The sequence below is a fragment of the Talaromyces atroroseus genome, assembly GCF_001907595.1.
Source record: "Talaromyces atroroseus strain IBT 11181 chromosome Unknown scaffold_4, whole genome shotgun sequence".
NCBI lineage: Eukaryota > Fungi > Ascomycota > Eurotiomycetes > Eurotiales > Trichocomaceae > Talaromyces > Talaromyces atroroseus.
Window position 1 is genome coordinate 770,632 of NW_017971436.1, and position 23,570 is coordinate 794,201.

Genomic DNA, 23,570 nt, shown 5'->3' on the forward strand with positions numbered 1-23,570 from the left:
CATGTCTATGAAATTCAAGAAAAACTTAAATCTCTCGCAATTATCCTACAAATCCACAAAGACTGATAGATTCGGTCATACAGAAACTCAACTTGCGGCAGAGTTGGAGTTTTGCGACACGTGCCCTAGATAATCTAGAGTGCTACTAACCAAGTACTTGAATACTTGCAACAGTCCTTGTTTGGGCTTAAAGATATCAACAGCATGAAAGATTCCAGTTGCATGACTTTCATGACTACCTAGTCAACAATACTCTGTTCTCTTCAAGATGACTACATCAGTCAACACACGATTTCGATTCATGATTTATGTGAGAAACATAGCTCGACTATAGACAGAACCTGGGATAGTCATTTTGACAAAGCATTGAGAGAGCTAACTTGTCATTTTCGTGACTGCTATCGTTGATGATCGTGTGTGTTTAGCACTAGAAAAATTAATGACGATAATAAAGTCTACATCTGTCTTGATTTATTACTAAATTTTGATGTGACAATGGGCAATTGGCAGATTACAGAATGGAACAGAACAGAAAAGCTGTTTATTAACTCAATTGTATACATCTATTGTGCTCGGCCGAATAGCATCGGCCGGCAGTACTGAGCATTCTGTCATAAACCTTGGAAGAATTCATCGTCACCCTTTTTAAGCTGTGGGTCTGTGACTACTTCATACTACATACATAGTTCATGCCATAATATGAATGCATGCTAAGCTATGCTAATCTAAATATTAGAAAGTGAGAGTAGGAGAGCTAGCAAGTAGAAAAGATGCTATATGTAGTATTCCGTACTCACTGATATGAATATGTTGATGCTAGTAGAGAAATACACTCTTCTAGCTTACAAACAAGCTGGTTTGAAGCTAAAACGTGCGGAGTAGTATTCTTCACTTGAAGACCTTGTTATAACAGCGCCTGATGCTCCCGTCCTCTACGTGCCAAGATCATCGGCCTCCTGAAGTTCTGATTCGTGCTACCCCCACTTGTGGTGGGGCATCCCGCAACCTACCGTTCCCACTTGCCGGTGAGCCTATCAGGTGTCCGTATCTATATTTTGATTATCTTCCATTGAGATTACCGGGATCTTGGCTGGTTGGTGGACACTGGACAGCGGACACCTTGGCTCGGCCGATTTTGTGGTCGAGACCCGATTATTTCACAGGTATAGCAGGACATTTTTCAATGAGAAAGCTTTAAGTACGCCTACAGCCATGTATAGAGGGGATTCTAGATAATTTTTGTATCGATATCAGAGCAGCGACTTGTCCATATGCCTCAAAATCACAGTCCGACGAGACTTCCGTGGCCGCAAGGTGCCCGTATGCCTCAAAAGCACGCTCTACTGAGAGTTCCTCGGGTTTTGCACCCCGCGGGTTGCCCGTTGAGGGGAAGAAGGGGTCATGCTGATGAACCGTATTGCGCCGGGCATCTCGAAACTCTATGTCGCCAATGCGGACGGGTCTAACTCACGTCTACTCCTCGCTAACGAGAGTACATTTGAATATCACGCGCAGTGGTCGCCAAAGGGTAGTTGGATTGTCTGTACTAGTGAACGCGCCGGCGATGGGCAGTCGGATTTGTATCGAGTCCGACCCAATGGCACCGAATTGCAAGCCATTTCAGCCACCCCTCTGTTGAGTATGCCGGCTCCATCTCGCCTAACGGTAGTCTCGTAGCATTTTCTAGCACCCTCAACAAACATAAGAGCAATATCTGGATCAAGGACTTGGAGACGGGTACACTATGGAATGTCACAAACTCGACCGAGGTCGCCGGCAACTGGACTCTTCCTGATGGCCATTTCCGTCCAGCATGGTCGCCGGATGGTGAGTGGGTGGTTTTCTCGTCGGATTGCAACACACCCTGGCGTGGTCATAACAATATTAGTGGCTGGGAACATACGCAGGAGCTGTCCATTTACGCCATCCGACCCAATGGCAGTGACTTCCACCTCGTTGCGAACAGGACGGGCTACTGTTTAGGCTCGCCCAAGTTCTCACCCAATGGCAGCCGCATTTTCTTTTACGAGATTCCCACAGAGTTAACATACTATGCGCGCGTAGCCGAGCCCCAATTCTATGATGTCAACACAGCTATCATCTCGGTGGACTTCAACGGGAACGGACCGCATTGTGCTCGAATCGGCCGATTCTGGTGGCATCAAACCCTTCCCCCAGTACATAGATGATAACACTATAGGCTACCTGGTAAAGAGCCTGCTGACAAATGAGACCTACCCGGGCTCTATCAACTACACGTCTGCCAACCCGCAAAGCACCGCCAGTGCCAAGTACCCCAACCCATCCCTGGTTGGCTACTATCGCTCACCGTCTTGGTCGCCTGATGGTAGCAAGATAGTCTACGAGCACGTTGAGTGGGACCCTGTTCGTAGTATTGACAAAAAGCTGGACAGCTGGAATGATGATTGGGAGTACCGCTTCACGGACGTGTTCCCTCAAATGTCTCAGAAAGGTAAAGTGGTGTACACGTCGCAGCAGACTGCGAACTCCTCGCTCGTCACCATGAATCACGACGGCACAAAAGCAAGTGAAATCTTTGCCGGATCATGATTCCCAGCCCTGACCAACTCGTCCAACACTAATGGCACCTTCCAGGGGTCGTGGCGTGGTGATGGGGAGATACTGGCTGCGGGTTTGGGCGACTGGTTCGAGTATCGTTACGAAAATCCTGGTTGGGTATATCTGGCGTCGGCTAATGGGTCGTGGACGCAGCAGATAACCAACGGCAGCACCAACGCTGATTTCCCTACCATCTCTCCCGATGGCCGGTGGCTGGTTTGGCGAGAGTTCGATTATACAACTGAGTTGGTGACGCCGTTGGGACTAGGGCGCATGGATCTGACAACGGGTGAAGTTATTACACTGACTACTTCCTGGGATAACACGCCTATGTTTGCACCAGATGGCTCAAACCGCCTTGTCTTTACACGACGCGACAGCGTGCCCGTTTCCGGTCCGTTGGACGACAAGTACGACATAATGATGATGAATATCGATGGCAGTGACCTCAAAAGGTTGGCCACGTTGGCGTGCAACGACGCTCACGCCACATGGACCCATGGTGGAAAGATCAATTGGGCCTCGGGCATGTTTGGATCTCAGGACGAGGCCGCGATTTACGACAACAACCAGCAGCCGTACCCGATGATCATGCAAATGGATGCCGATGGGTCGAATGTCACAGTGCTGACAGAAAGCAGATGGGAAGATACTATCCCCAATGATATATGGGCCGCAACATGACGGTATGGCGGTATGTAAATACTATTGGTATCTTATCGTACGTAAATAAACGTGTTTAGAAGGTACTAGTAATAAAGTACTAGATTAAGGACAGTTGCCTTACATTATAGAATTAGAGACACTATGATATCTGCTCACGTCTTGACTTACGAAGTATATCTCCCGCTATTTCATTGTGATGGCCCTTGTTATGAGGTAATATTTATACTTTTAGACACAAACACATGGATTCTGTGCGCAGCGCGCGCTAGACCTTGTGATCCAAGAAATAGGCACACTCAACAACGAGTACACACTGACAACTCGAAAATCATAAATTGAACAGTCTTAGCATCAATTGGCCAAGTAGAAACAAAGAGAAGACAAGCTCGGTTAAAATCGACTCGGAACAACTCCGATACCAATGCTGCATGGTCCCAATTTTGGGTTACAGACGAGCTCTCCAAACCTGCCCAATCGCCACCTTGCCCTATGTTGAACCATGGCAGAAACAAAACCGGGGATCAGCTCGGGTTACTTGCCCATTCTGCAAATAAAGTTGGCGCTTCCCCACGGGGTATAGCAATCCCCCGCCTCTTCTCCAGGAAACAGCGTCGGTGATCTCCCGGCACCCTCTAGCTTTCTCCCCCAAGAGCTCAGGCTGAATGATATGGAATAATAGCTCTAAAAAGGCTAAGATATTATTACTGTATAATTTTTCGGAATACTTTCCGCGGATTGGAATGTCTCCTTTATGTCGTGAAACTCGGAGGCGTCGGGCTGCATAGATAAAGAATGGCCGCCGCTTCTAGACTGACGCCTTCTCTCGTACAAGTAATTTGGTGAGAATACTTTGATCCACGTATTTATTTACTCATATCTCAAACTTCTGAAAAGACGAGTTGGTAGTGCATTACACTACTCATTTCTTGAACACAGCAAAGTCAAGCTTTTGTCTCGGATCCAAACATGCCCCGGAAATATTGGGGTGGCTCTGGTGATGCACTCACCGTGTGGATCTCTGTCGCTGCTTCGACAGTACTGATTTTCTATGGCTACGACCAGGTTCGTCTCATGTTCTACGTTTGGCAATCCGCAGAGACACGAAATTACTAACGCAATCAAAATCAAGGGAGTGTTTGGCAATGTCCTCATTGGCGAAGACTTTCTCCAAACAATGGGCCATCCATCATCCAATATGCAGGCAACAATGACCTCCGTCTACAATCTTGGCTGCTTCGTCGGTGCTATGTCTACTATCTGGACAGGCGATATATTTGGAAGACCCCGTCAGATAATTGTCGGAAGTACGGTGATTGCTATAGGAGCTGTTATTCAGACTGCTTCTTATAGTGTTGCCCAGATGATGTGCGGCAGAGTCATTGCCGGTCTCGGAACAGGTAAGACATGTTCTTTATACCGTGCTGTTTTGACATCAGTGTGCTAACTGTTGCGAAAAATAGGCATGAATACAGCTACCGCCGGTGTTTGGCAAGCCGAAACAAGTAAAATGCGTAGTCGAGGAAAGTTGGTTATTATTCAAATGGTCCGTTTATTATCTGTACCCTATCTGCCAGAAAATGGAAAGTCACTCTGTAGTTTGATAAAGGAAGCTGACAGATTTAGGCAAACTGCATCACCGGGTTTTCAATCTCAAACTGGCTCACTCTAGGGTTTTCATTTGCATCCGGCAGTGTAGCATGGAGGTTTCCCCTTGCTTTCCAAATCTTCTTTACGCTGCTCATATACGTGCTCTGCCCATTCTTGCCAGACTCGCCCCGTCTCTTGATCCGCAAAGGAAAATACGACGAGGCTCGTGAAGTTATAGCTGCTTTGGAGGGAGATGGAGCAACACCGGAGACTCCTTCAGTAAAGTCACAGTTTAATATCATCAAGGATATTCTTGATCGGGAGCATTTGACTAGCTATACGTGGGCTCAGCTACTTACTGGACGGGGTACTACTTTCTGAGTTGCTATGGTCCATAAACTACAACATTACTAACCATCCAATAGGTCCCTCAGGTGTTCTTCGACGTATGATCCTCGGTGCCTGGATGCAAGCCATGAACCAAATTTCTGGCATCAACATCACCAGCTATTACATGTCATACGTATTCATCAACGCGCTCAACATCAACGAACTACTCTCTCGCATCCTCGCCGCCGCAGGAAGCGTCGATTATCTCATCTTCTCGTGTCTCGCATATTTCATCATCGAGCGATTCGGGCGTCGAAAAGTCATGATGTGCTCCGCTGCTGCATGCTGCACATGCTGGATTGTGATTGCTATTGTGCTCGCTATTTCTGATACGGGACGAGGAGATTCATATAAACTCGGCATTGTAGCTGTGTCGTTCTTTTTTGTGTTTTTTGCGAGTTTTGGTATGGGCGTGCTTGGGGTACCATGGTATGTTATACATGTCCCTTCCTGCATAGAACCAGATAATTATCGCAGAAGGGGCATATATGCTGACAGAATAAATGCGAAGGCTATATCCAACCGAAATCAACGCCCTCGAAATGCGCACTAAGGGCTCTTCGCTTGCCATGGCCACAAACTGGATTATGAATTACATGGTCGTCCAAGTGACTCCTCCAGGAATCGCCAATCTCGGATGGAAGTTTTGGATTATCTGGGCATGCATCTGCTTTAGTTTTATACCGATCACATACCTGTTTTATCCCGAAACGGCAAACCGGACATTGGAGGATATTGATCGGTTTTTTGAAACAAAACCTGGCATTATAATTGCTTGGAATAAGAGTGAGTTATCCTTACATCCTGTCCTTATTGAATCTATTTTTTGGGTCCATTAAAATGTAGACTGTGACTAATGTTGTGATATGTAGCTGCAACACAACTCCAAAGGCCAGAAGAGTATATCCGTATGGACGAGGAATTTGCTCAGTTGGCCAACAGTGAGAAGATGTTTGATAGTAGCAATCAGGGAGAGAAAGCTTCGCATGCTGACGTCAAGACTGTTCATCGAGAGCACGTCTAGATACTACTTTAGGTACAGAAGATACAGTGATAGGAATTCGTATGTAACTATACAAGTCCACAAATGCTATCTTAGTATATTTCCAAGGTTCCTATTAGCAGGAAGTAATCTTTCTGCATTTTCAACACAATACTTTCCAATATCAATATTGAATTCCGAAAACAATCCTTCTTATTAAATATTAATGTATCAACTTATAAGCTGGTTATCATTAAACTTTATAGATTAATACACAATCTATGTCTGCAAATTAAACAACCGGTTTCAGCGTCAGACATCCGAAATGTCTCGGACACATTTCATAGGGTTGAAGCCCGAGACTTTAAACCTCGTCAATAACAAGTTTTGTAACATGAACGACTTCATAATTCTCGTATTGGATCGGGTTTTGCTTCAAATTGGCATCTATAGTTTGTCCATGAGTATCACAGTTATTCAGCCCGTGAATTACTGCACTCTATAAATAAATACTTAAAAGAAGCAAAGCTCGAACTGATCTCATTTTGTGGTGGTAAAAGTGAGAGACAACACCCAAGATTTATGTATATGGCAGCAATCTATACCGAGGATATGTTCTGGGTGTGATATTTTGATCTATAGAACCCTAGGTAGCTGACAATGCCGATGCAGCGGTAGAAACTTCGACAAAAGGCCGCAAGCAAGACCTTTTCTTGAAGAAGTATCATAGGACAGTCGAAAGACATAAAAGACGACAGTAATTCTACGGACAACATCAAGAAGGACGGCTTGGAGGGTGTGGCAACGGCGATGATTGGGTGCCGAGAAGCACACCACGTGCGCGCACACACGGTTCGTCCCGGCTTCCATCAACCTTAATTCTTCGTCTTTTTTTATGTTTTCAGCTTCATCTAACTTGCTGTAGTGCGAGGGTAAGACAAGGAAGCATGCTTCTTTTTCTTCTTTCCAACGCTCGTTGCTGCAGCCATCAAGTGTCAGTTAGAGAATCAACTATATTACCTCCCGTCTTCCGCTCTCCGTCCGTATTCTAGGATTGACCATATATTAAGAGGGAAAGACCTTGGAATGCAACAGAAGGAAATAGAACAAACACAGCACTGCCGCAGAGCCTGAGCTTGTGCAGCGCCTACAGGCTACTCCACTAGAGTTAGCTAGCTCAGAACGGAGCTCTGCTATTGAAAACAGAGTGGAGCTTCAGCTTGCCCATGTTGATCGACTGGCAGACGCAGTCAGGGATCCAGAAACATGCTGTACGTAATTATTTGGCCAGAATCAGATTGACCACTACGGAGTACGGAGGCGGACCAAGACTATCGTAGTATCACAATGAGTGCCACTGCGATATGCACAAATTACATGGCAGCCAGCCTATTGGTGAGGCCACAGCTGCAGGCTGCAGCAATCGACTGCTCATAAACCAAGTGGAGCAGAAAAAAGCAACAAGTCGAGTAGTAGCAGCGACCGGTGGAGAGAGAAATCGATGAATCGATAGATACATCCAGTGAATTGGAATTATGATAGGAGAGAAGGGAAAATATCAGGTTCGAAGGCGAAGAAATTTTCGACTATCCGCAGCAATCTCGATGAATATATTTATTCGTAAAGTCCGACTATGCGCAGTAGCTTCAACCTTCTACTAATCTATCGCCTGTGACTATTCCCAGTTGAGAATCGACGGCTTTTAGTTCTTCTGCTGGCCATCGATGTGATTCCATTGAGCTCTATCAGATTTATTTCTTACCAGCCATCTCCTTCCTACACGACTAAAAGTAGCAAGGCCCCGATCGTCTGAGAAAAGCATTCCGGACCCCGAGAAGAAAAGCCGTTGGCACGTCGTCATCTTCCTCTCTGATTTGACGGCGCAGGAATAAAAATCACCGTGGCTGGGGGAATCCTGCTGGACGGACGACTTGACTGGCCACACCTCTCCACACCGCAGCGAGTCTTTCATTTATCATTGTTATTATCATATTATTAATAGTTTCTGTTGCTTTTTTCCTTTTTCCTGCCCCGCGTGATCGTGCTTCTGCCAGCTTTCGTGCATTGTTATCATTGGGGCGGGCGTCCTCACATTCCCCTTAGCCGGCCCCGACGATAGATACTGACAACCTTTTTTTCTCCTTTCTCTTTTTCTGCCTATAATTCACTGATGTTGGGGGAAACAGTGTTCTCCGCAATCTAGCTACGGAGCGAAGAGGAAAGAAGAAAAAAAGAAAAGGAGCAATAAGAGAGTGCAAGACAGAAAAAGTGTGAGGGAAGAGGAAGAAAAAAAAAAGAATTCTACCGCTTTCGTCGTAGTTCGATCCGCTTCCCGCCCGCCAGCCAGACTTACTCACGGTTCTCAATGGTTCTCCATCAACTCTTTTCCAAATCACCGGACAAGGACAAGGACAAGAGCAAGGACAGCAAGAAGAAAGACAGGGAGCGCAAGCCCAAGCCAAAACCCAAGGACGACGACTTCAAGGACAAGAAATCCAAAGCCCGGCCACGCCCGCGGAGCAGAGACCTCTCCGACGGCGTCGACATTCCCGCACCAGGCGAGCCCTCCTCCATCTTTCCTCCTCCTTCGCTCTCCAATTCTCCTACCAAATCCACCTCGTCCTCGCCCCGCAAGTCCTCGCCCTCCAAATCGACGCTCTCGTATCCGGACTTGAATCCTTCTCACAGCCGCTCATCTTCCACGGCCTCGAAGACCGGCTTTTTCTCCTCCAACCGCAACTCGCGCACTCAAGAGTCGCACCCGTTAAACCTTCCGCCGGACGAGCTCCGTCGACGTATTTCCCTCATGGCGGCTGCTGCTAGGGACGACAGCATGCGGAGCTCCATGGATATCGACCGCGAGACCACCGCCTCACCCCAGCCAGAGGCTACTCCCATGAGTACAAATGGCGATAACAATGATCGCAGCCCTACCCCGCCTCCCCATCGTTCTCCTCCGCCGAACAGTGATGGTGGAGAGTCGTTCAAACTTGCCGGAAATAAGTTTTACAAGCAAGGAGACTACGAGCGAGCTATACAAGAGTATAACAAAGGTTGGTATCTTGGAACAAGATAACCCGTCATGGTTATGAGCATGTGCTAAAAAAATTTTGATAATTTCACTGTAGCTCTTGAGATTACCCCCAATTCCTCCATTTTTCTTTCCAACCGTGCTGCAGCATACTTGTCAGCCAACCGCTTCCTTCAGGCCTTGGAAGACGCACAGCGTGCGCTTGAGTTAGACCCGGGGAATTCCAAAATCATGCACCGTCAAGCTCGAATCCTAACAAGTCTGGGCCGCCCGGCAGAGGCTCTCGATGTGCTATCGAAAGTGCAACCCCCCGCGTCTGCCAAGGACCGTGCCACAGCAGAGTCCATGCTTCGGCACATTACCCAGGCCGAAGATTCACTTAACAACGGCAAGGGCGGCTCTTTGGTCAACTTTGCCATTGACCAAGCCCGGCAGCTATTAGGCACAGGCGTCAAAGTTCCGCGTAAGTGGGTACTCATGACTGGAGAGGCTCAACTGAAAATCGGAAACGATAACGGGTACGGCAAAGCGCACGATGTGGCCATATCGCTGCTACGAGAGAACAGCCAAGATCCCGATGCACTGCTTCTTCGAGCAAGGGCGTACTACGGGCAAGGCGATAATGATCAAGCGTTGAAATACTTGAAAATCAGTCTTGGACTGGATCCAGACAACAAAATGGCGTTCGCTTTGCTGCGCATGGTGCAGAAATTAGTGCGAACCAAAGACGAAGGCAACACGGCTTTCAAGGCCAAGAATTATCAGCGTGCAGTAGAACTGTACTCGCAGGGTCTCGAAATCGACCCAACAAACAAGGATACCAATTCCAAGCTCCTTCAGAACCGGGCACAGGCGCGTCTAGCTCTAAAGGATTACGACAAGGCCATCGAAGACTGCACGGAAGCCTTGCGCCTCGACCCGGGGTATGTCAAGGCGCAAAAGATTCGTGCGAAAGCCTATGGCGCAGCGGGCAACTGGGACGAGGCTGTCAAGGACTACAAGAACGTCGCGGAAGTCAACCCCGGTGAGAAAGGTATCCAGGAGGATATTCGCCATGCCGAGTTTGAGCTCAAGAAAAGCAAACGAAAGGACTTCTATAAGATTCTCGGTGTTGGCAAGGATGCCTCTGATCAAGAAATCAAAAAGGCCTACCGAAAGATGGCTATTCAGCATCATCCGGACAAGAACCCTGATTCTACGGATGAGAAGTTCAAGGAGATTGGCGAGGCTTATGAGACTTTGATTGATCCTCAGTATGTTTTCAAACCCATTCATCCATGAGAGATGGTCCTTTCTAACAAGAGATATAGGAAACGAGCTGCATACGATAACGGCGACGACCTCATAGACCCATCTGAAATGTTCAGTGGCGGCTCACCTTTTGGCGGCGGCATGGGTGGAATGGGAGGCATGGGCGGTATGGGCGGTATGGGCGGCATGCACGGCGTCAATATCGATCCCAACATCCTCTTCAACATGATGAACGGCGGAGGCGGCGGTGGTGGCTTCGCGCATGCCGGCGGTAATCCATTTGCTGGTGCACAGGGCCGTGGCAACTTCCAAGGATTCCCTTTCTAAAATCTCAGAACCATTTTCTTTTTTCGACTTATATCCACCTTGGAAGCGTGCCAACTACCCACACGGGGGCAGTGTACAATCATATAAATTGACCAATTCGATGAGAAGATTTCCTATCGATTGATCTGCTGGTAGTCAAGTCCAGTGGTTATTCCAACCAATCTCTATATGATCAACATTCAAAATTTCTCTTTTTCTTTCTCGGGGGGAGGGGGGAGGAATCATCCCTTCATCGATTTCCATTATTTCATGCAACTGATCGACCGCTATATGTCTGTATTCATGCATGCATGTATGTAGACGATGATGACATTGTGGTCAGCCCAAGAATTTTTGAGTATTAAGTATTCTCTAGCATGTGGCGCAGCTACTCTTCTTTTTCTTTCTTCCTCCCCAAACCTCTTTTCTCCTTGTTTCTTTTTCTTTTTTCTTTTTTACTTATTTATCTGGGTTATTTTACTTATTCCATTTACATCTGGAACATTTGGAACATAGATTGGCGTTTCTTTTTTCCTCAACTCTTCAACTTCACTATGGAATGATTGCAAATTCAAATTTATGGAATGTCGAGAGCCAGAACAGCATGCTAGAATATTAGAATTTGCAATGCATGAAAAAAATCACATAATCGAAGGGAATAATATACGCTTATTATACAACATGGACATCCATCAGGGTATTTAGTATAAGTGAGCGAACAGACAGGCTCTAGCTGCACTTTTGCAATCATCAATAGCGTCGTCATAAATGATCAAACCCGGGCGAACAATTCCTCGGCAATGCTAGGAATAATAGTAATATCTGTTGCCCGATGGTGGCGGTGGTTGATATGATTGCAGCGGGTATCCCGGCTGCAAAGATTGTGGTAGTCGGTGTTGATGTTGATATTGTGGGCGCGAGTTGTCAACATAATGTTGAGTTTGAGGCGGTTCGGATGTTGTCGTGCGAGGAGCTTTAATTTCGATATATTAGAATAGACCTGTTATTTTTTTTTTTTTTTTTGCTCTTCGTAAAAAGAAAATACGTACCAAGTTGACCTGCAAGGCTTGCCCACTGCACCTGAAGATGCGTGTTCGTTGGACTGTGTTGGAAATAGTGACGCGGCGCTCGAGGCTTCTGCCATGCATTATCGTCGTCACTTAAATGCAAATCCGATGTCATTGGTAGTAAATGATGGATTTCGTGTGGAAGCGGCGGAAGACTCTTCCAAGTCCCACGATCACGATTGCGACGTTGACCTCCTACACCCCTTTGTTGATTCACATGGGCTGGGTAGGTGCCCTTCTCATACGATCTGGCCGCTTCAACCTGGTCCCAAAGCACCCATAACTTCATATCCTCGACCCAGACAAGACGCCCATTCACCAACAGCCAGAACGGGGCTGTCGTGCTGGAATGGTCCGCACTGGCCGGTCGAGGCGGAACATGCGCAGCATCACGTATGGAAGACTGACTACGCGAGGTCCGGAGAGGGGCAATTCGATGTTGCTCGTTGGATACTGGGGGATACTGGTTTAACAAGAAGAAATGTGTAAGCGTCAAATTCGACATGGGGGTGGGCGAAAGGGAGCGAGATCATTTCTGGTCTGATCAAAAACGTACTATTCTATCTTCTAGTGGGAATTGCAGGCTGGATATAGATCCTGAAACGGATCTTGTTGCGGTTGATAGCGGAGAAACAGAGCCTGGAGAGATCATCGGCAGACCTCTTGACGGATCGTAGCTGCTGTATGGTGACACAGGCGAGATAGGGGAGAAACGTTCATCCCTCATTGGCGGTCCCTCGAGGGAGGAAAGGTCCTCCATGCTAGCGGCGATGTCAAGGTGAAGTGAAGCCGTGCTGCTGTATAGTTATAATAGTATGGATAGACAGAGCCGGGTGGCGCTCATGACAAGCTTGGCGGCGACGTCGATTCAGAATTGGAGACAATCAGATCTGAGATGAAACTCAGGGGAATTGAAGATTCAAATTGTCAACATTGTGCCCTGAGCTTAGCTAGTTGGTTAGTTAGCGTTCAGTTAGTGGTCAGCAGCGGGGTTGACACGGGAACTCGCGATGGCTCATCCCGTGATCTTTTGCTCCCAATTCCCAAGTTCTTACGGGGTACTTTAAAAAGAATTGACGTTGGATTATTTCAAAGGCAAACGCACGCTGACTCGGACTCCACTGTTGAAGATAGCGGATGGATCCTGTAGGAATCCTTCATAACTTAAATCTACTGGTAAACTGGCACTAGCACACCGTATTGCATCCGTCTATAAGCACTACCAGCACCGAGCATGCAGCTTGCTCGTGACATCAGGCCTCCAAGCGGCCGCAGTATTGTTGACTGTTTGTACAGACATACAAACACATGCCAAACAGAAACGAATTCTTCGTATAACTACTTTCGGGAGTAATTTAAGTTAGTTAACTAAATAGTCATGACTAAAGGCTGATAAAAGTTCTCCCGGCCCGCCCCAAAGTTCTCTTTTACTATAAAAAGCTGCCGCCCTCCCGATCCAAACTTTGGATGTCCAATCAGAGCGCGCTTACAGTGGGGCCCGCTAGTATGCCGTATTATGTCATCCTTGTTTCCTTTTCGAGTAATTTTCTACGTCCTATCGCTTTTCTTTCGACTTTCGACTTTCGACTTTCATAGGAGGGAGGGAGGATACGTATACATGTTATTCATGGAGGATCCTGACGAGTTCTGCAAATCTGCTCTGTAACCTGGCCTTTCTTTGTTCGAAATGCCGTCTAGTTATTCAAGCTTTGTATGACTCGCTCCATGCCCCTCCCTCATTTTCCATTATCTAGCTAGGCCTCACGGCTGAATCGCTACCGTTCATTATGGCAACTCTGCCTTTCTCATAGTAGCTAGATAGACTGAAGAGTCGACCGTGGAAAATGCTTAGGGTCTTTTCGTATTCACCGTAACCATCATGAAGTAAGAAAGACAATACTACTATCCAGAGCTTGTTCAGCTATGCCGTCCACTGCGCCCAGGTCTCTTGATCAGCCCCGTCTGGGATTTCCATTCCGCGGAAAAGGCTATCAAAAAGGGCGACATCAACACCCTGTAGAGACCAATCCTCTTCTGCACCTGAGACCTCCATCGGATATGGCAGTTGGGTGTTGCTGCTGTTAGACCCTTGGGCTTCATTCGTAGATAGCTGATGCTGTTGCAGTTGCGGTGAAGGCCTCTGGAACGACATGGCCTTTGAATTGGACGGACCCCATGATGCCTGACCCCCAGCTTGGTCCGGGCGCAATATATCCGTGACCGATGCTGCCAAGTCAGGCTGTACTGGGGCCGTTGACGAAGCAGCCTTTGAGATAGCGCCGCGCTCGAAATTAATCGTGCCAAAGTACGGAATGTAGACGTGCAACGCCTGGCCGCCATTGGTCAAGTTGCCGTTGCACTCGAGCTCGCCCTCCTGGTTGCCTTTCAATGTGCTCGTGCTGTATATGGCGCCATTGGCGGCGTTGGTCTCGATGGAGAGCAGATGATGGATGAGACGCGAGAGTTTAGAGGCTATCGCATCGGTTCCACCGCGCGCCATAGATTCGATGATTTCGAGGCCGCGCTCCATCATGCCGCGATCAGTGGCACGGCTGTGCGTGAGGAAGTTGAAGAAGGCAGTGCCAGGGGTTGAGTTTTGGGCGGATCTCTGGCTTCGGTTGCGAGAATCAATATGAACGAGACAGATTACGGTGGTCGCAAAAAAGGCGAGAAAATCGGCACCCCGACAGTAGTAATGCGCAGGGTTTGAGGTGCGGAAGACTATATAGCGAGATAGCATCTCACGGCTGACGTTGACGGCTGTGATCTTGCTGTGAGCTTCGTATTCGCTGCGATGGTCTGATGAGGAGCGCAGAACATATGGCAGATGTAGCCGCATCAGCAGGTGGTAGTGTGTGAATTGATCCATAAGGCGAATCGTGTCCCCGAAGGAGGATTCTGCACCGTCCCTATTGTTGCCGGACCCAAAACTCGGGGTCAGCCACCACTGGGGAGGCATCTCGGCAGCAGCTTCTTGTAATAACTTGTCAATGTCGTGAGTCGTAGCGAGGTCATGTACATCCGCTTCGTTTCGTTGCAGGATACGCCCAGCAATAACGCAGTGGATACGCTGCATGCGCTCCATGGGACGACATTCTTCCAATGCCTTTGAGTTAGCGAATGCAACCTCGAGCGAGGCCTGCGGCAAGCCTAGCATGAGCGAGAGATAGCGGTCCATTTCAGCCAAGCGAAAACAGATCTGATCTGGATTGAAGGCTGCTAGGCTTTCGGGATCGAGAATCTTCAGCGATGGTGACTTCAGACCACGATGTAGCGCCATCATCTGTGCCACTGCCGTTGCACGACGCACCGCCATCCACGCCCGATGGAGGTTTCCCGTGTAGTTCTGATACAGGGCCTCCATGATGATGCACTCGATGCCCTCGACGGAGCCGATGAGTTCGTCGTTGGTAGTCACGCGCGTGATGGCCTTATCGACGACACGAGCCATGAGTTCGCGGTAAGAGGCTCCTTGATGACCCAAGGCCTGGATTGAGGATGGGAAAATGCCTTGTAAAAATACACCCAGTACCAGGAGCTTACGCGCGACCAGCACTGGATGCGAACCTGGCGGGGGCAATTGCAGCATCTCTCGCGGTGATGGCGGATTGCGTTCCATGGAGCTGGAATAGGGCGTGCATATTCTGCAGAATAAATGCGCCGAAAGGCCCACGGGGAGTGCGCAGATGATGTCGAGATCATTCTGGCTGGGCCATACTGAGATAAGGTCGCGGGACAATTCATCGTATTTGCCTGCATTTCGCTGGGTTACATGAGCTGATGTGGTCAGATTTCTTGTCGGCGATACTGTATTCAGCCTGGGCGCTGTATCTCTATCGTCTGCCACGTCTGAAAGACATTCAGCTGGCGAGGAGAGCAAGCCATGAGCAATGCCAGCATTGTTGACCAGCTGCTCGATGAGTTCCTCCACCCGGCCGAGTCGAGCTTCTATTGCCTGGTTGCTGCCGGCAGATAAAGCAGGCACGGGCAGTGGTCTGTCAGGATGCTCCTGACTGATACATGCAGTGTCTCGTCGTCTACAGTTATTGCAAACGGTGCTGGCAGACGAGGCGAAAATGCAACGGACCTTGCGCCGTTTGCACTCCCAGCAGCTCTGAGTCCCTTTGCGGACTTTTCTCCGCTTTGCCTCGAGCTCGTGTCTATGCCCGTCGTTCATTATCCAGTAGTTTTCGCACGAAAATGATAGAAATCATGAGTTTTGTGAATTTTCTGGGTTGTCTCGGGTTGGAAGGAGATCGGAAGGTATCTCTGCACATAGACCGACCGCCCGAGCTTCGGCGGACGAACGACAACTGAACTCATATGCTGTGGCAAAATTTGAAAAGTACGACATTAATCATTTTATCAGGCACATACTGTGAAGACAAGAGTCGTAATCAAACTCCAAATTATGCACGGTTCAGTATATGCAATTGTGTTTTCTACTACTCACGTGCCTATTCTAATTGCTACTGTCGAAATGGACATTTAACACACACACACACACACACACACACACACACTCTCTCTCTCTCTCTCTCTCTCTCTCTCTCTCTCGATTCTAAGATTGCCAAAACTCAAGTTTTAAGCCTCAAACTGTGTGATCAAGGCTTCCCCTGCCATTCCTTACTCAAAAACTCCTCGGCCTGCGTGAACTTGTAATCTGGCAGTAGCCGATTCCACTCGTCCGAGGTATGATACACCTGAGCGTGGGTAGCCAACAACATACTGGCCACAATGACTCTCGAAAAGAACTCAACCTGATCCGCCGGAATCGAAGGGTGATCTATCAGGGGTACCCATGTGGTCTTCCATTCTCCCGTTTCGAGATCTTGCTTCTTCAACGTCTGAACGTCAAAGGGGGTGCCGCCTATATACCAAGAACACAAATGTCAGCACAAGAGTCTTCCTTTGAATGGAAATAAAGTATAGAAGTAAACCTACCGCGAACCTTCTCGCCCAGAGCGATGAGTTGTCCCACGGAAATCTTCGTGCCTTGAATACCGCCTATAACGGGCCACTCGCCCTCAAAGCCGATGGCCCTAGCAACAACATTTGCGAGATCCTGCACGGTAGTAACGGACACAATGTCATCGTCACCACCTTCCAGCTTGATAATTCGGCGATTGCCGAAGCTGAGAAAGCTTTCCATGACGTGGATATGTTTGGAGGACTGGTAGGGGTGCGTGAAGTAGTTCAAGAACATGCCCGGTTGGAAGAGGGAGTATTCAAGGACCTATACCATGAGTGAAGAAGTCAGCTTCATCTCTCTCTCTCTCTCTCTCTCTCTCTTTTTTTTTTTTTTTTTTTTTTTTTTTCAATAAACAAAAATTCCCTCGGAATAGATCATCTTACTTTCTTGTCCTTATTCAACTCCGCGAGATATTTGCGAGCTTCAGCCTTGTAAGCGTACCAACTCAGATGATCCAAGCCCGCTCTAGCCTGGCATCAGTAAAGGTCATCAAGGAAAGGAATCGTCAAGATACTCACGAAGCCCATTCACTAGGTGCAAAACGCTTCACCCCAGCTTGAACAGAAGCATCAATCAGATTCTTCTGAACGGTGCCCTTTGGATCATCCTGTGTGGCGATGAAGGATAGCACAGTGTGCACTCCCTGCAGGACTTGAGTTAATTGCTTAGGGTCGGTGTAATCTGTTTTGGCCCATGAGATGGGACCTGTTGCTTTTTCGGCTGGGATGTCCTGTGTTCAAGTGTTAGCTGCAAGCCTATCAAGTTCCAAGAGTATGTATGTATTGTAGGTAGTGTGTTATACCTTTCGAGTCAGAATCAGAATGTCATGCTTCTTCTCGGCAACAAGGACATGGATAATCTCCTGTGCAACGCCTATCGAGTGTCAGGATTGCATGTATACATAGATGTTAGTAAGGGCATCAAACTCACTGCCGGAGCCACCAGCAAACGCAACCTTGACCATTTTGTTTCGCGAAATTTCTTTTTGTTAACTTAAGATAATAAAGCAGTTTTATTGTTTTATTTGTGTCTGTTCAATTTCATTTTTCTTGATGCATCGAAACGTTCTACTTTTATAGGTTGTTGCCCTCCGCCGAGTTCTCGGTCGAAGCCCTTGAAACTTTATCTTCCACCGAGTTTGTAGTGACGAGGCACGATGTGATTATCAATCATGATGGTAGTAGATTAATCCGATTTCTCTGGATATACAGGAAAGATAAAGAGAGAGCAGTTCGGCCGAAGGTGTGTTGAAATAGCGGACGGGCCTGATTGAGATGAACGAACCTTGGAGCTGGGTTGAAAGTAATCCACCAATACAACAATCAGCGTCAGGGTGGCACATATTTTGTTAAGTATATTTGGCTCGCTCTGGTTACCAGACTCCAAGGCCTATTAACTCGATTAACCCTAGTAGTACTCTACACTTTCATAGTACGTGGCATGAAAGAAATCCCAAACGCAATCACCAAGTACAAAGAAAGAAAAAAACGAAAAAGGAAGCTGTACAGGTTTATCAAATGATAAGGAGAAAAAGAGTAATATCAATAACTGATATATCAAGAAGTGAAAAGTAGAAACGAAATAGATATCAGGATATGCGGAAATGCGGCAGCGTCTTCTCTCTTTCCGCTCCGTCGATTTTAATCATACATTGACTGCTTGATAAGAGGCGCACCTCTATCAAAACTTGGTTGCAACGAATTAGAAAGGATTAATAAGAATAAGAAGAAAAAGCAACTCCGCATTATAAAAAGCTTGTCTATCCCGTGGGTCAAAATATCAATGGATTGAAAAAGCTCTCAAAAAAGAAAAAGCAGTCTGGATACATCACGTAACTTGGCCCTAAGCCGAGAATGTCAACTTTGGGAAGATTAAAAATCTTTGATAAACAAAAAAGGTCGTTACGAGAGAATCTAAGCCAGGAAGACGGCGGCAACAGCGGCGGCGCCGGCAACCATCATGGAGCCACTGACGGAGCTGGCAGCACCAGTGTAGGCAGGGCTGCAAATATCATTAGTACATACTTATCAAACACAACCAAGAAAAAAAAAAGAGATAAGAGGATACTCACACAGTGGTGGAGGTGGTGCTGGTGCCGCTGGGGACAACGCTGCCAGTTCCAACGGGACCGGGCTTGCCAGTGCCAACAACGGGAGAGACGGAGGTAGCAGAAGGGGTGAAGGTGATGGTGGAGAGGCTGGTGGTTGGCACGCAGGTGGTCACGGTGATGACGGAGGTCGAGGGACCAGCAGAAGAGACGGGGTAAGGAGCGACCTCGGGGGTGACGCTGCTGCTGCTGCTGGCAACTGGAGCAGGGACAATAGTGGTGGGAGCAACAGAGCTGGGGACAGCAGGAGTGGAAACGGCGGCAGGAGTAGAAACAACAGCGGGGACGGTCTCAGAGACAGGAGAGACGGAGGAAGGCACCGAGACGGGAGCGGTGGCAGACGACTTGCGAGCCGGGCAGTCGGTGACCGTAGGGGCGCAAGAGGTGATGGTCTCGACGTCAGTGGTGTAGACGGTGAGCTGGGCAACGGAGGCACCAGCGAAGAGAGCAAGAGTGGCCAAGGAGAAACGCATTTTGACTGGTAGTGCGGTGGGTTTTGTGTGAGAAAAAAAGATTTCCGTCGGGGAATTGGTGGTGAGAGGGTTGGTGGGTTTTGCTGAAAGAGCGTTGGTAGTTGGGGTTGGAAAAAGAGTGTGGGCGACCGAGGTCAAACAGGCAGACTGGGCTGGCAGAGAGAGTGTGTAAGAGAGGGAGAGAGAGAGAAGAGAAGAGAGAGGATCGAGGTGGATGGGGGAGCCTTTGTATTGCGAGGGAAATTAACCATGGGAGATCGTTTCAGGGCCCAGGAGACCGCTTTCACCACACGCAGACCCATCGCGCTAGAGACATCAAGTTCAAGACACTCGATGATTAAGGAGACTCCGCCCCCTTGGCTGCAGCCACTCATCATGCAGCACCGAGGTTGCAGCGAAGGTTTAGCGGCGTGCTAAGGCGATGCTTTGATGACACGGCTTGTTGCTGGCTGGGGATGGATTGCCTGGCCTTGGGCATGAGTCGAGCAGCAGCAAACAGTGTGTGTTGGGGGCTCTTTGAGTCCAGTCCTTGACGCAGTGCTGCAACCAGAGCAGCGAAACAGACAGGGAGGGAGGAAGTGCAGTGCACGGCATGGCGAGTTCATCGCGAGCTGAGTTGTTGTTGTCTTGTTTATGCGCCGGCGGGGACCAGCGCTGATTGGCTCTGTCGCTGCCGTTAGCGGCTGCTAGTCAGGGGTGCGCCCCCACCGAGCGAGCGCGTCTGATTGGCCCGCCGAGATTAAACAGAAACCGCTCCTGCCATTTTATGCTGTTTGTACGGAGTGTATTTTGGGAGAAGGAGCGCCTTCCTCAAAGACGATTCTTCTTCTCGCTTTCGCTTCTCTCTTCTGGCTTTTCCTTAGACGTGGACGCGCCTCTTGAAACCCGCGGACCCATCGTCGCCTTCCACGTTCTCTGCCCCTCGCGCCCCAAGTCAGACAGACAAAATTAGCTCCATACCGAGTTGCAAACTTGGCGGAATCCACCGGGTCGTAGAGCAGCAGCGCTAGCTGCTGACTCGGTTGTGCGATTGCCATCGCATCTCATTGGCGCTAGGCACGCTTGGGTGATGATAGTCAGGGGAATCGCCTCCATACTGCGAAGTCCTAACTGCTATGCGCTGTACGGAATAAAATAGATATGGAGCAATGGGTGGGATCAAATACGATATGCTTTATCTGGAATTCCGGCGATAGCTCTGCTCTGGCCAGACCGCCGGTTTGATAACTATGAAGCTGTCAGTCTGACCTCACCCGGCACGGAACAGACACGTGACACGTCATGACTACTATGTTGTTCATTGTATTTACAAATTACCAGCAACGGGATGCCTCAGGCGCCCATGGCTATGAGACCCTGCCTCAGGCACACACACATCCGTCAGTCAGGACATGCGACATGCCATACTCCATCTGGGCGAATGGTGCGGTAGCATCTGCACGGTCAACTCTCGCAATACAACACAACGGGCGAAGGCCATGCTGTATAATTCATACGGAGTGTGATATATGACATTTCGACGCGCCTGATCGGCCGAGTTTTATTTAGCAACCGAGTTCTATTTCGAAATGCCCCTGCACAATGCTCATTATGTATGTAGTATGTATGTAACGAACTACGGATGGTGAATGGTAAATACTAGTCAAGACCAACCAGCTAGCCTGCGTACGTAGGCGCATGACAAAGACCCTGGCCTGCAGCGAGTCATCGCCCAGCGCTTCCTAGTTCCATGGGTCTGTCTTATCACCAACCTCTGCGTGCTTTCTCTTTTCTTTTTCTGCCCGCTTGTCTGCGTGTTCGCTCGTTATTCTCTCTCTGCCTCAGGACTGCGCCGCATCTCTCCCCCTCACTAGCGCCTTCTCCCCACCACCCACCTACCTCACTGCCTCAACTCAACTCAGCCTGAAACATCCAGCTCCTCTGATCTTTTCAGCAGAGAAACAGAGACGCTCGTCCCTGCATTCGTATATAAATCGTAATCCCTCACGTCGCCCAATCTTCGTTCTTTTTACTTTCTTTTCTTTTCTTTTCTTTGTTTCTTCCCCTTTTTTCCAACCTCCGTCGTGGCAGACCCTGCGGATTCGGGATTGCCTCAGCCGGCGCCATTGAGTACTCTCCTCGCCCACGAGACCAGCGCCAGCTACAAAATGTCGTCCCCGGCACCTCTTCTCAGGCCTCCGGTGCCAGGGGCTCGCAGCAACAGCGGCTCCAGAGCACCGCGCCTGACCCTTGGCATCCCTCCCTCGCCGAACATGAAGCCCGTCAATCCTTCAAACGAAGATCCACGCATATCAGACATTCCCCTCCCTCAGCCGTCGAGCCGCCCCGGTCCGCCTCAGCTTCGACTGGCAACTCCCAGAGTCAACCACAGCAACCCTCACCCGCCGCCCGTTCAATACATCCCCGCCCCCTCAACCAGCAGCGAAGGCGTGTCTGCATCTGGAAATGCCACTACACGCCTCGACGGCAAGGCCAGCGGCCCCGGCAGTGCCTCTTCTTCATCCTACTCGACCTTGTCGTTCGCCATGGGACTGCGCCAGCCGGCCAGTGGCACTCCCGACCCGTCGTCGGCAATTAGTTCTGTCTACTCGGACAGAGACAGCGGTGCCACAACCGAGAGGGAGAACGGTGTCGGCGGATTGTTGACCGATCTGGACAAATTGGGCTTGGAGAGGGACCGGCCCCTTGATGTCGAAGACCTAGATGATGAGGGTTGGTTGGCCGCGAGCGAGTCAGATAGAATCTTGGAACTTGGCAGCCTAGGAGAAGGTGCAGGCGGTGCAGTGACTCGTTGTAGGCTGAAAGATGGAAAGACCGTCTTTGCCTTGAAGGTAAGAATTGTTTCTGTTGCCCTTTCTGCGCCTGGTTTTGACTCACATATAATTATTCCCAGATCATCACGACCGATCCCAATCCCGATGTCAAGAAACAGATCATCCGAGAACTCAACTTCAACAAAGACTGCGCTTCCGAACATATCTGCCGCTATTATGGTGCATTCATGGATAAATCCACAGGCACCATATCTATCGCTATGGAGTTCTGCGAGGGAGGCAGTCTGGATACTATCTACCGTGAAGTCAGGAAACTTGGCGGACGAACCGGAGAAAAGGTTCTGGGAAAAGTCGCCGAAGGAGTCCTTAATGGCTTGACTTATCTTCATAGTCGAAAGATCATCCATCGAGGTGTGTTTTTCTCAAACTCAAGGGATAGTTAGAACCACTGCTTACACTCTTAGATATCAAACCGTCCAACATTCTGCTGTGCCGAAATGGACAGGTCAAGCTTTGTGACTTTGGAGTCAGCGGAGAATTCGGTACGAAAGGCGATGCCAATACCTTCATTGGCACATCCTACTACATGGCCCCCGAAAGAATCACAGGCCAGTCTTACACGATTACTTCTGATGTATGGTCATTGGGCGTCACGCTACTTGAAGTTGCTCAGCATCGCTTCCCGTTCCCTGCAGATGGAACTGAAATGCAGCCCCGAGCTGGCTTGATTGACCTCCTGACATACATTGTTCGCCAGCCAATACCGACATTGAAAGATGAGCCTGCATGTAACATTCACTGGACTGATAACTTCAAGTATTTCATTGAATGCTGGTGCGTCTAACTTGTCTTCTTTTCTTTCCAAGGCCAAAAGCTAATGACTGAACAGCCTCGAGAAAGACCCTCCGCGAAGGGCCACGCCGTGGCGGATGCTGGACCATCCATGGATGCAGGACATCAGGAACAAAAAGGTCAACATGGCCAATTTTATTAGGAAGGTATGGGGTTGGAAGAACTAGACCTTGCGCTCGTTCGCTATCGACGTCGACCGTTGACCGTCCGCCTCGACTACATTGTTAATATCTCTCGTCATACATACATATGCACACACACCCACACACACCCACACAAACATGCATATAATACCTTTTTAACCCTCCCCAGTGGAAAGAGATCAGGGGGCTGTGCCTCCTCCATCAGACTATACATCACTACATTTTTTTTTTTTTTTTTCATGATATTGCATGACATGACGCAACCAAACTTGATTCAAATCATGTTTTTAGTATAGCATAGTATAGTATGTTTGACCCAATTTCCGGAAATTGTCTGTCTTTATTTGTTTCTTTTGTGCTTCTTTTATACTTCTGTATTGGGCGTTTGC

At 48.6% G+C, this 23,570-nt stretch overlaps 7 protein-coding genes across 7 annotated transcripts; 4 read left to right on the top strand and 3 right to left on the bottom strand.

Annotated features, from left to right (window-relative positions):
- Positions 1–1,401: 1,401 nt before the first annotated feature.
- Positions 1,402–3,264, top strand: UA08_04148 (hypothetical protein; the record flags this gene model as incomplete). The annotated part of the gene is made up of 4 exons (XM_020266439.1): positions 1,402–1,639; positions 1,678–2,177; positions 2,215–2,473; positions 2,579–3,264. The coding sequence occupies 4 exons, from the start codon at positions 1,402–1,404 to the stop codon at positions 3,262–3,264; spliced, it is 1,683 nt and encodes a 560-aa protein (XP_020120764.1).
- A 948-nt stretch (positions 3,265–4,212) lies between these two features.
- UA08_04149 (hypothetical protein) lies at positions 4,213–6,247 on the top strand (the record flags this gene model as incomplete). The annotated part of the gene is made up of 7 exons (XM_020266441.1): positions 4,213–4,308; positions 4,376–4,643; positions 4,707–4,789; positions 4,870–5,200; positions 5,259–5,652; positions 5,735–6,009; positions 6,096–6,247. 7 exons carry the CDS (start codon positions 4,213–4,215, stop codon positions 6,245–6,247), a joined length of 1,599 nt encoding a protein of 532 aa, XP_020120761.1.
- A 2,323-nt stretch (positions 6,248–8,570) lies between these two features.
- On the top strand, positions 8,571–10,814 carry UA08_04150 (hypothetical protein; the record flags this gene model as incomplete). Its single annotated transcript, XM_020266442.1, has 3 exons — positions 8,571–9,258; positions 9,334–10,489; positions 10,547–10,814. The coding sequence occupies 3 exons, from the start codon at positions 8,571–8,573 to the stop codon at positions 10,812–10,814; spliced, it is 2,112 nt and encodes a 703-aa protein (XP_020120763.1).
- Positions 10,815–11,782: 968 nt separating this feature from the next.
- Positions 11,783–12,620, bottom strand: UA08_04151 (hypothetical protein; the record flags this gene model as incomplete). The annotated part of the gene is made up of 3 exons (XM_020266443.1): positions 11,783–11,793; positions 11,843–12,323; positions 12,417–12,620. 3 exons carry the CDS (start codon positions 12,618–12,620, stop codon positions 11,783–11,785), a joined length of 696 nt encoding a protein of 231 aa, XP_020120491.1.
- A 1,161-nt stretch (positions 12,621–13,781) lies between these two features.
- On the bottom strand, positions 13,782–17,796 carry UA08_04152 (hypothetical protein; the record flags this gene model as incomplete). Its single annotated transcript, XM_020266444.1, has 8 exons — positions 13,782–15,873; positions 15,948–16,020; positions 16,491–16,730; positions 16,805–17,096; positions 17,216–17,297; positions 17,351–17,562; positions 17,635–17,705; positions 17,763–17,796. 8 exons carry the CDS (start codon positions 17,794–17,796, stop codon positions 13,782–13,784), a joined length of 3,096 nt encoding a protein of 1,031 aa, XP_020120490.1.
- A 949-nt stretch (positions 17,797–18,745) lies between these two features.
- UA08_04153 (hypothetical protein) lies at positions 18,746–19,412 on the bottom strand (the record flags this gene model as incomplete). The annotated part of the gene is made up of 2 exons (XM_020266445.1): positions 18,746–18,833; positions 18,904–19,412. The coding sequence occupies 2 exons, from the start codon at positions 19,410–19,412 to the stop codon at positions 18,746–18,748; spliced, it is 597 nt and encodes a 198-aa protein (XP_020120891.1).
- Positions 19,413–21,559: 2,147 nt separating this feature from the next.
- Positions 21,560–23,205, top strand: UA08_04154 (hypothetical protein; the record flags this gene model as incomplete). Its single annotated transcript, XM_020266446.1, has 4 exons — positions 21,560–22,243; positions 22,306–22,597; positions 22,651–23,020; positions 23,076–23,205. The coding sequence occupies 4 exons, from the start codon at positions 21,560–21,562 to the stop codon at positions 23,203–23,205; spliced, it is 1,476 nt and encodes a 491-aa protein (XP_020120480.1).
- Between the last annotated feature and the right edge of the window lie 365 nt (positions 23,206–23,570).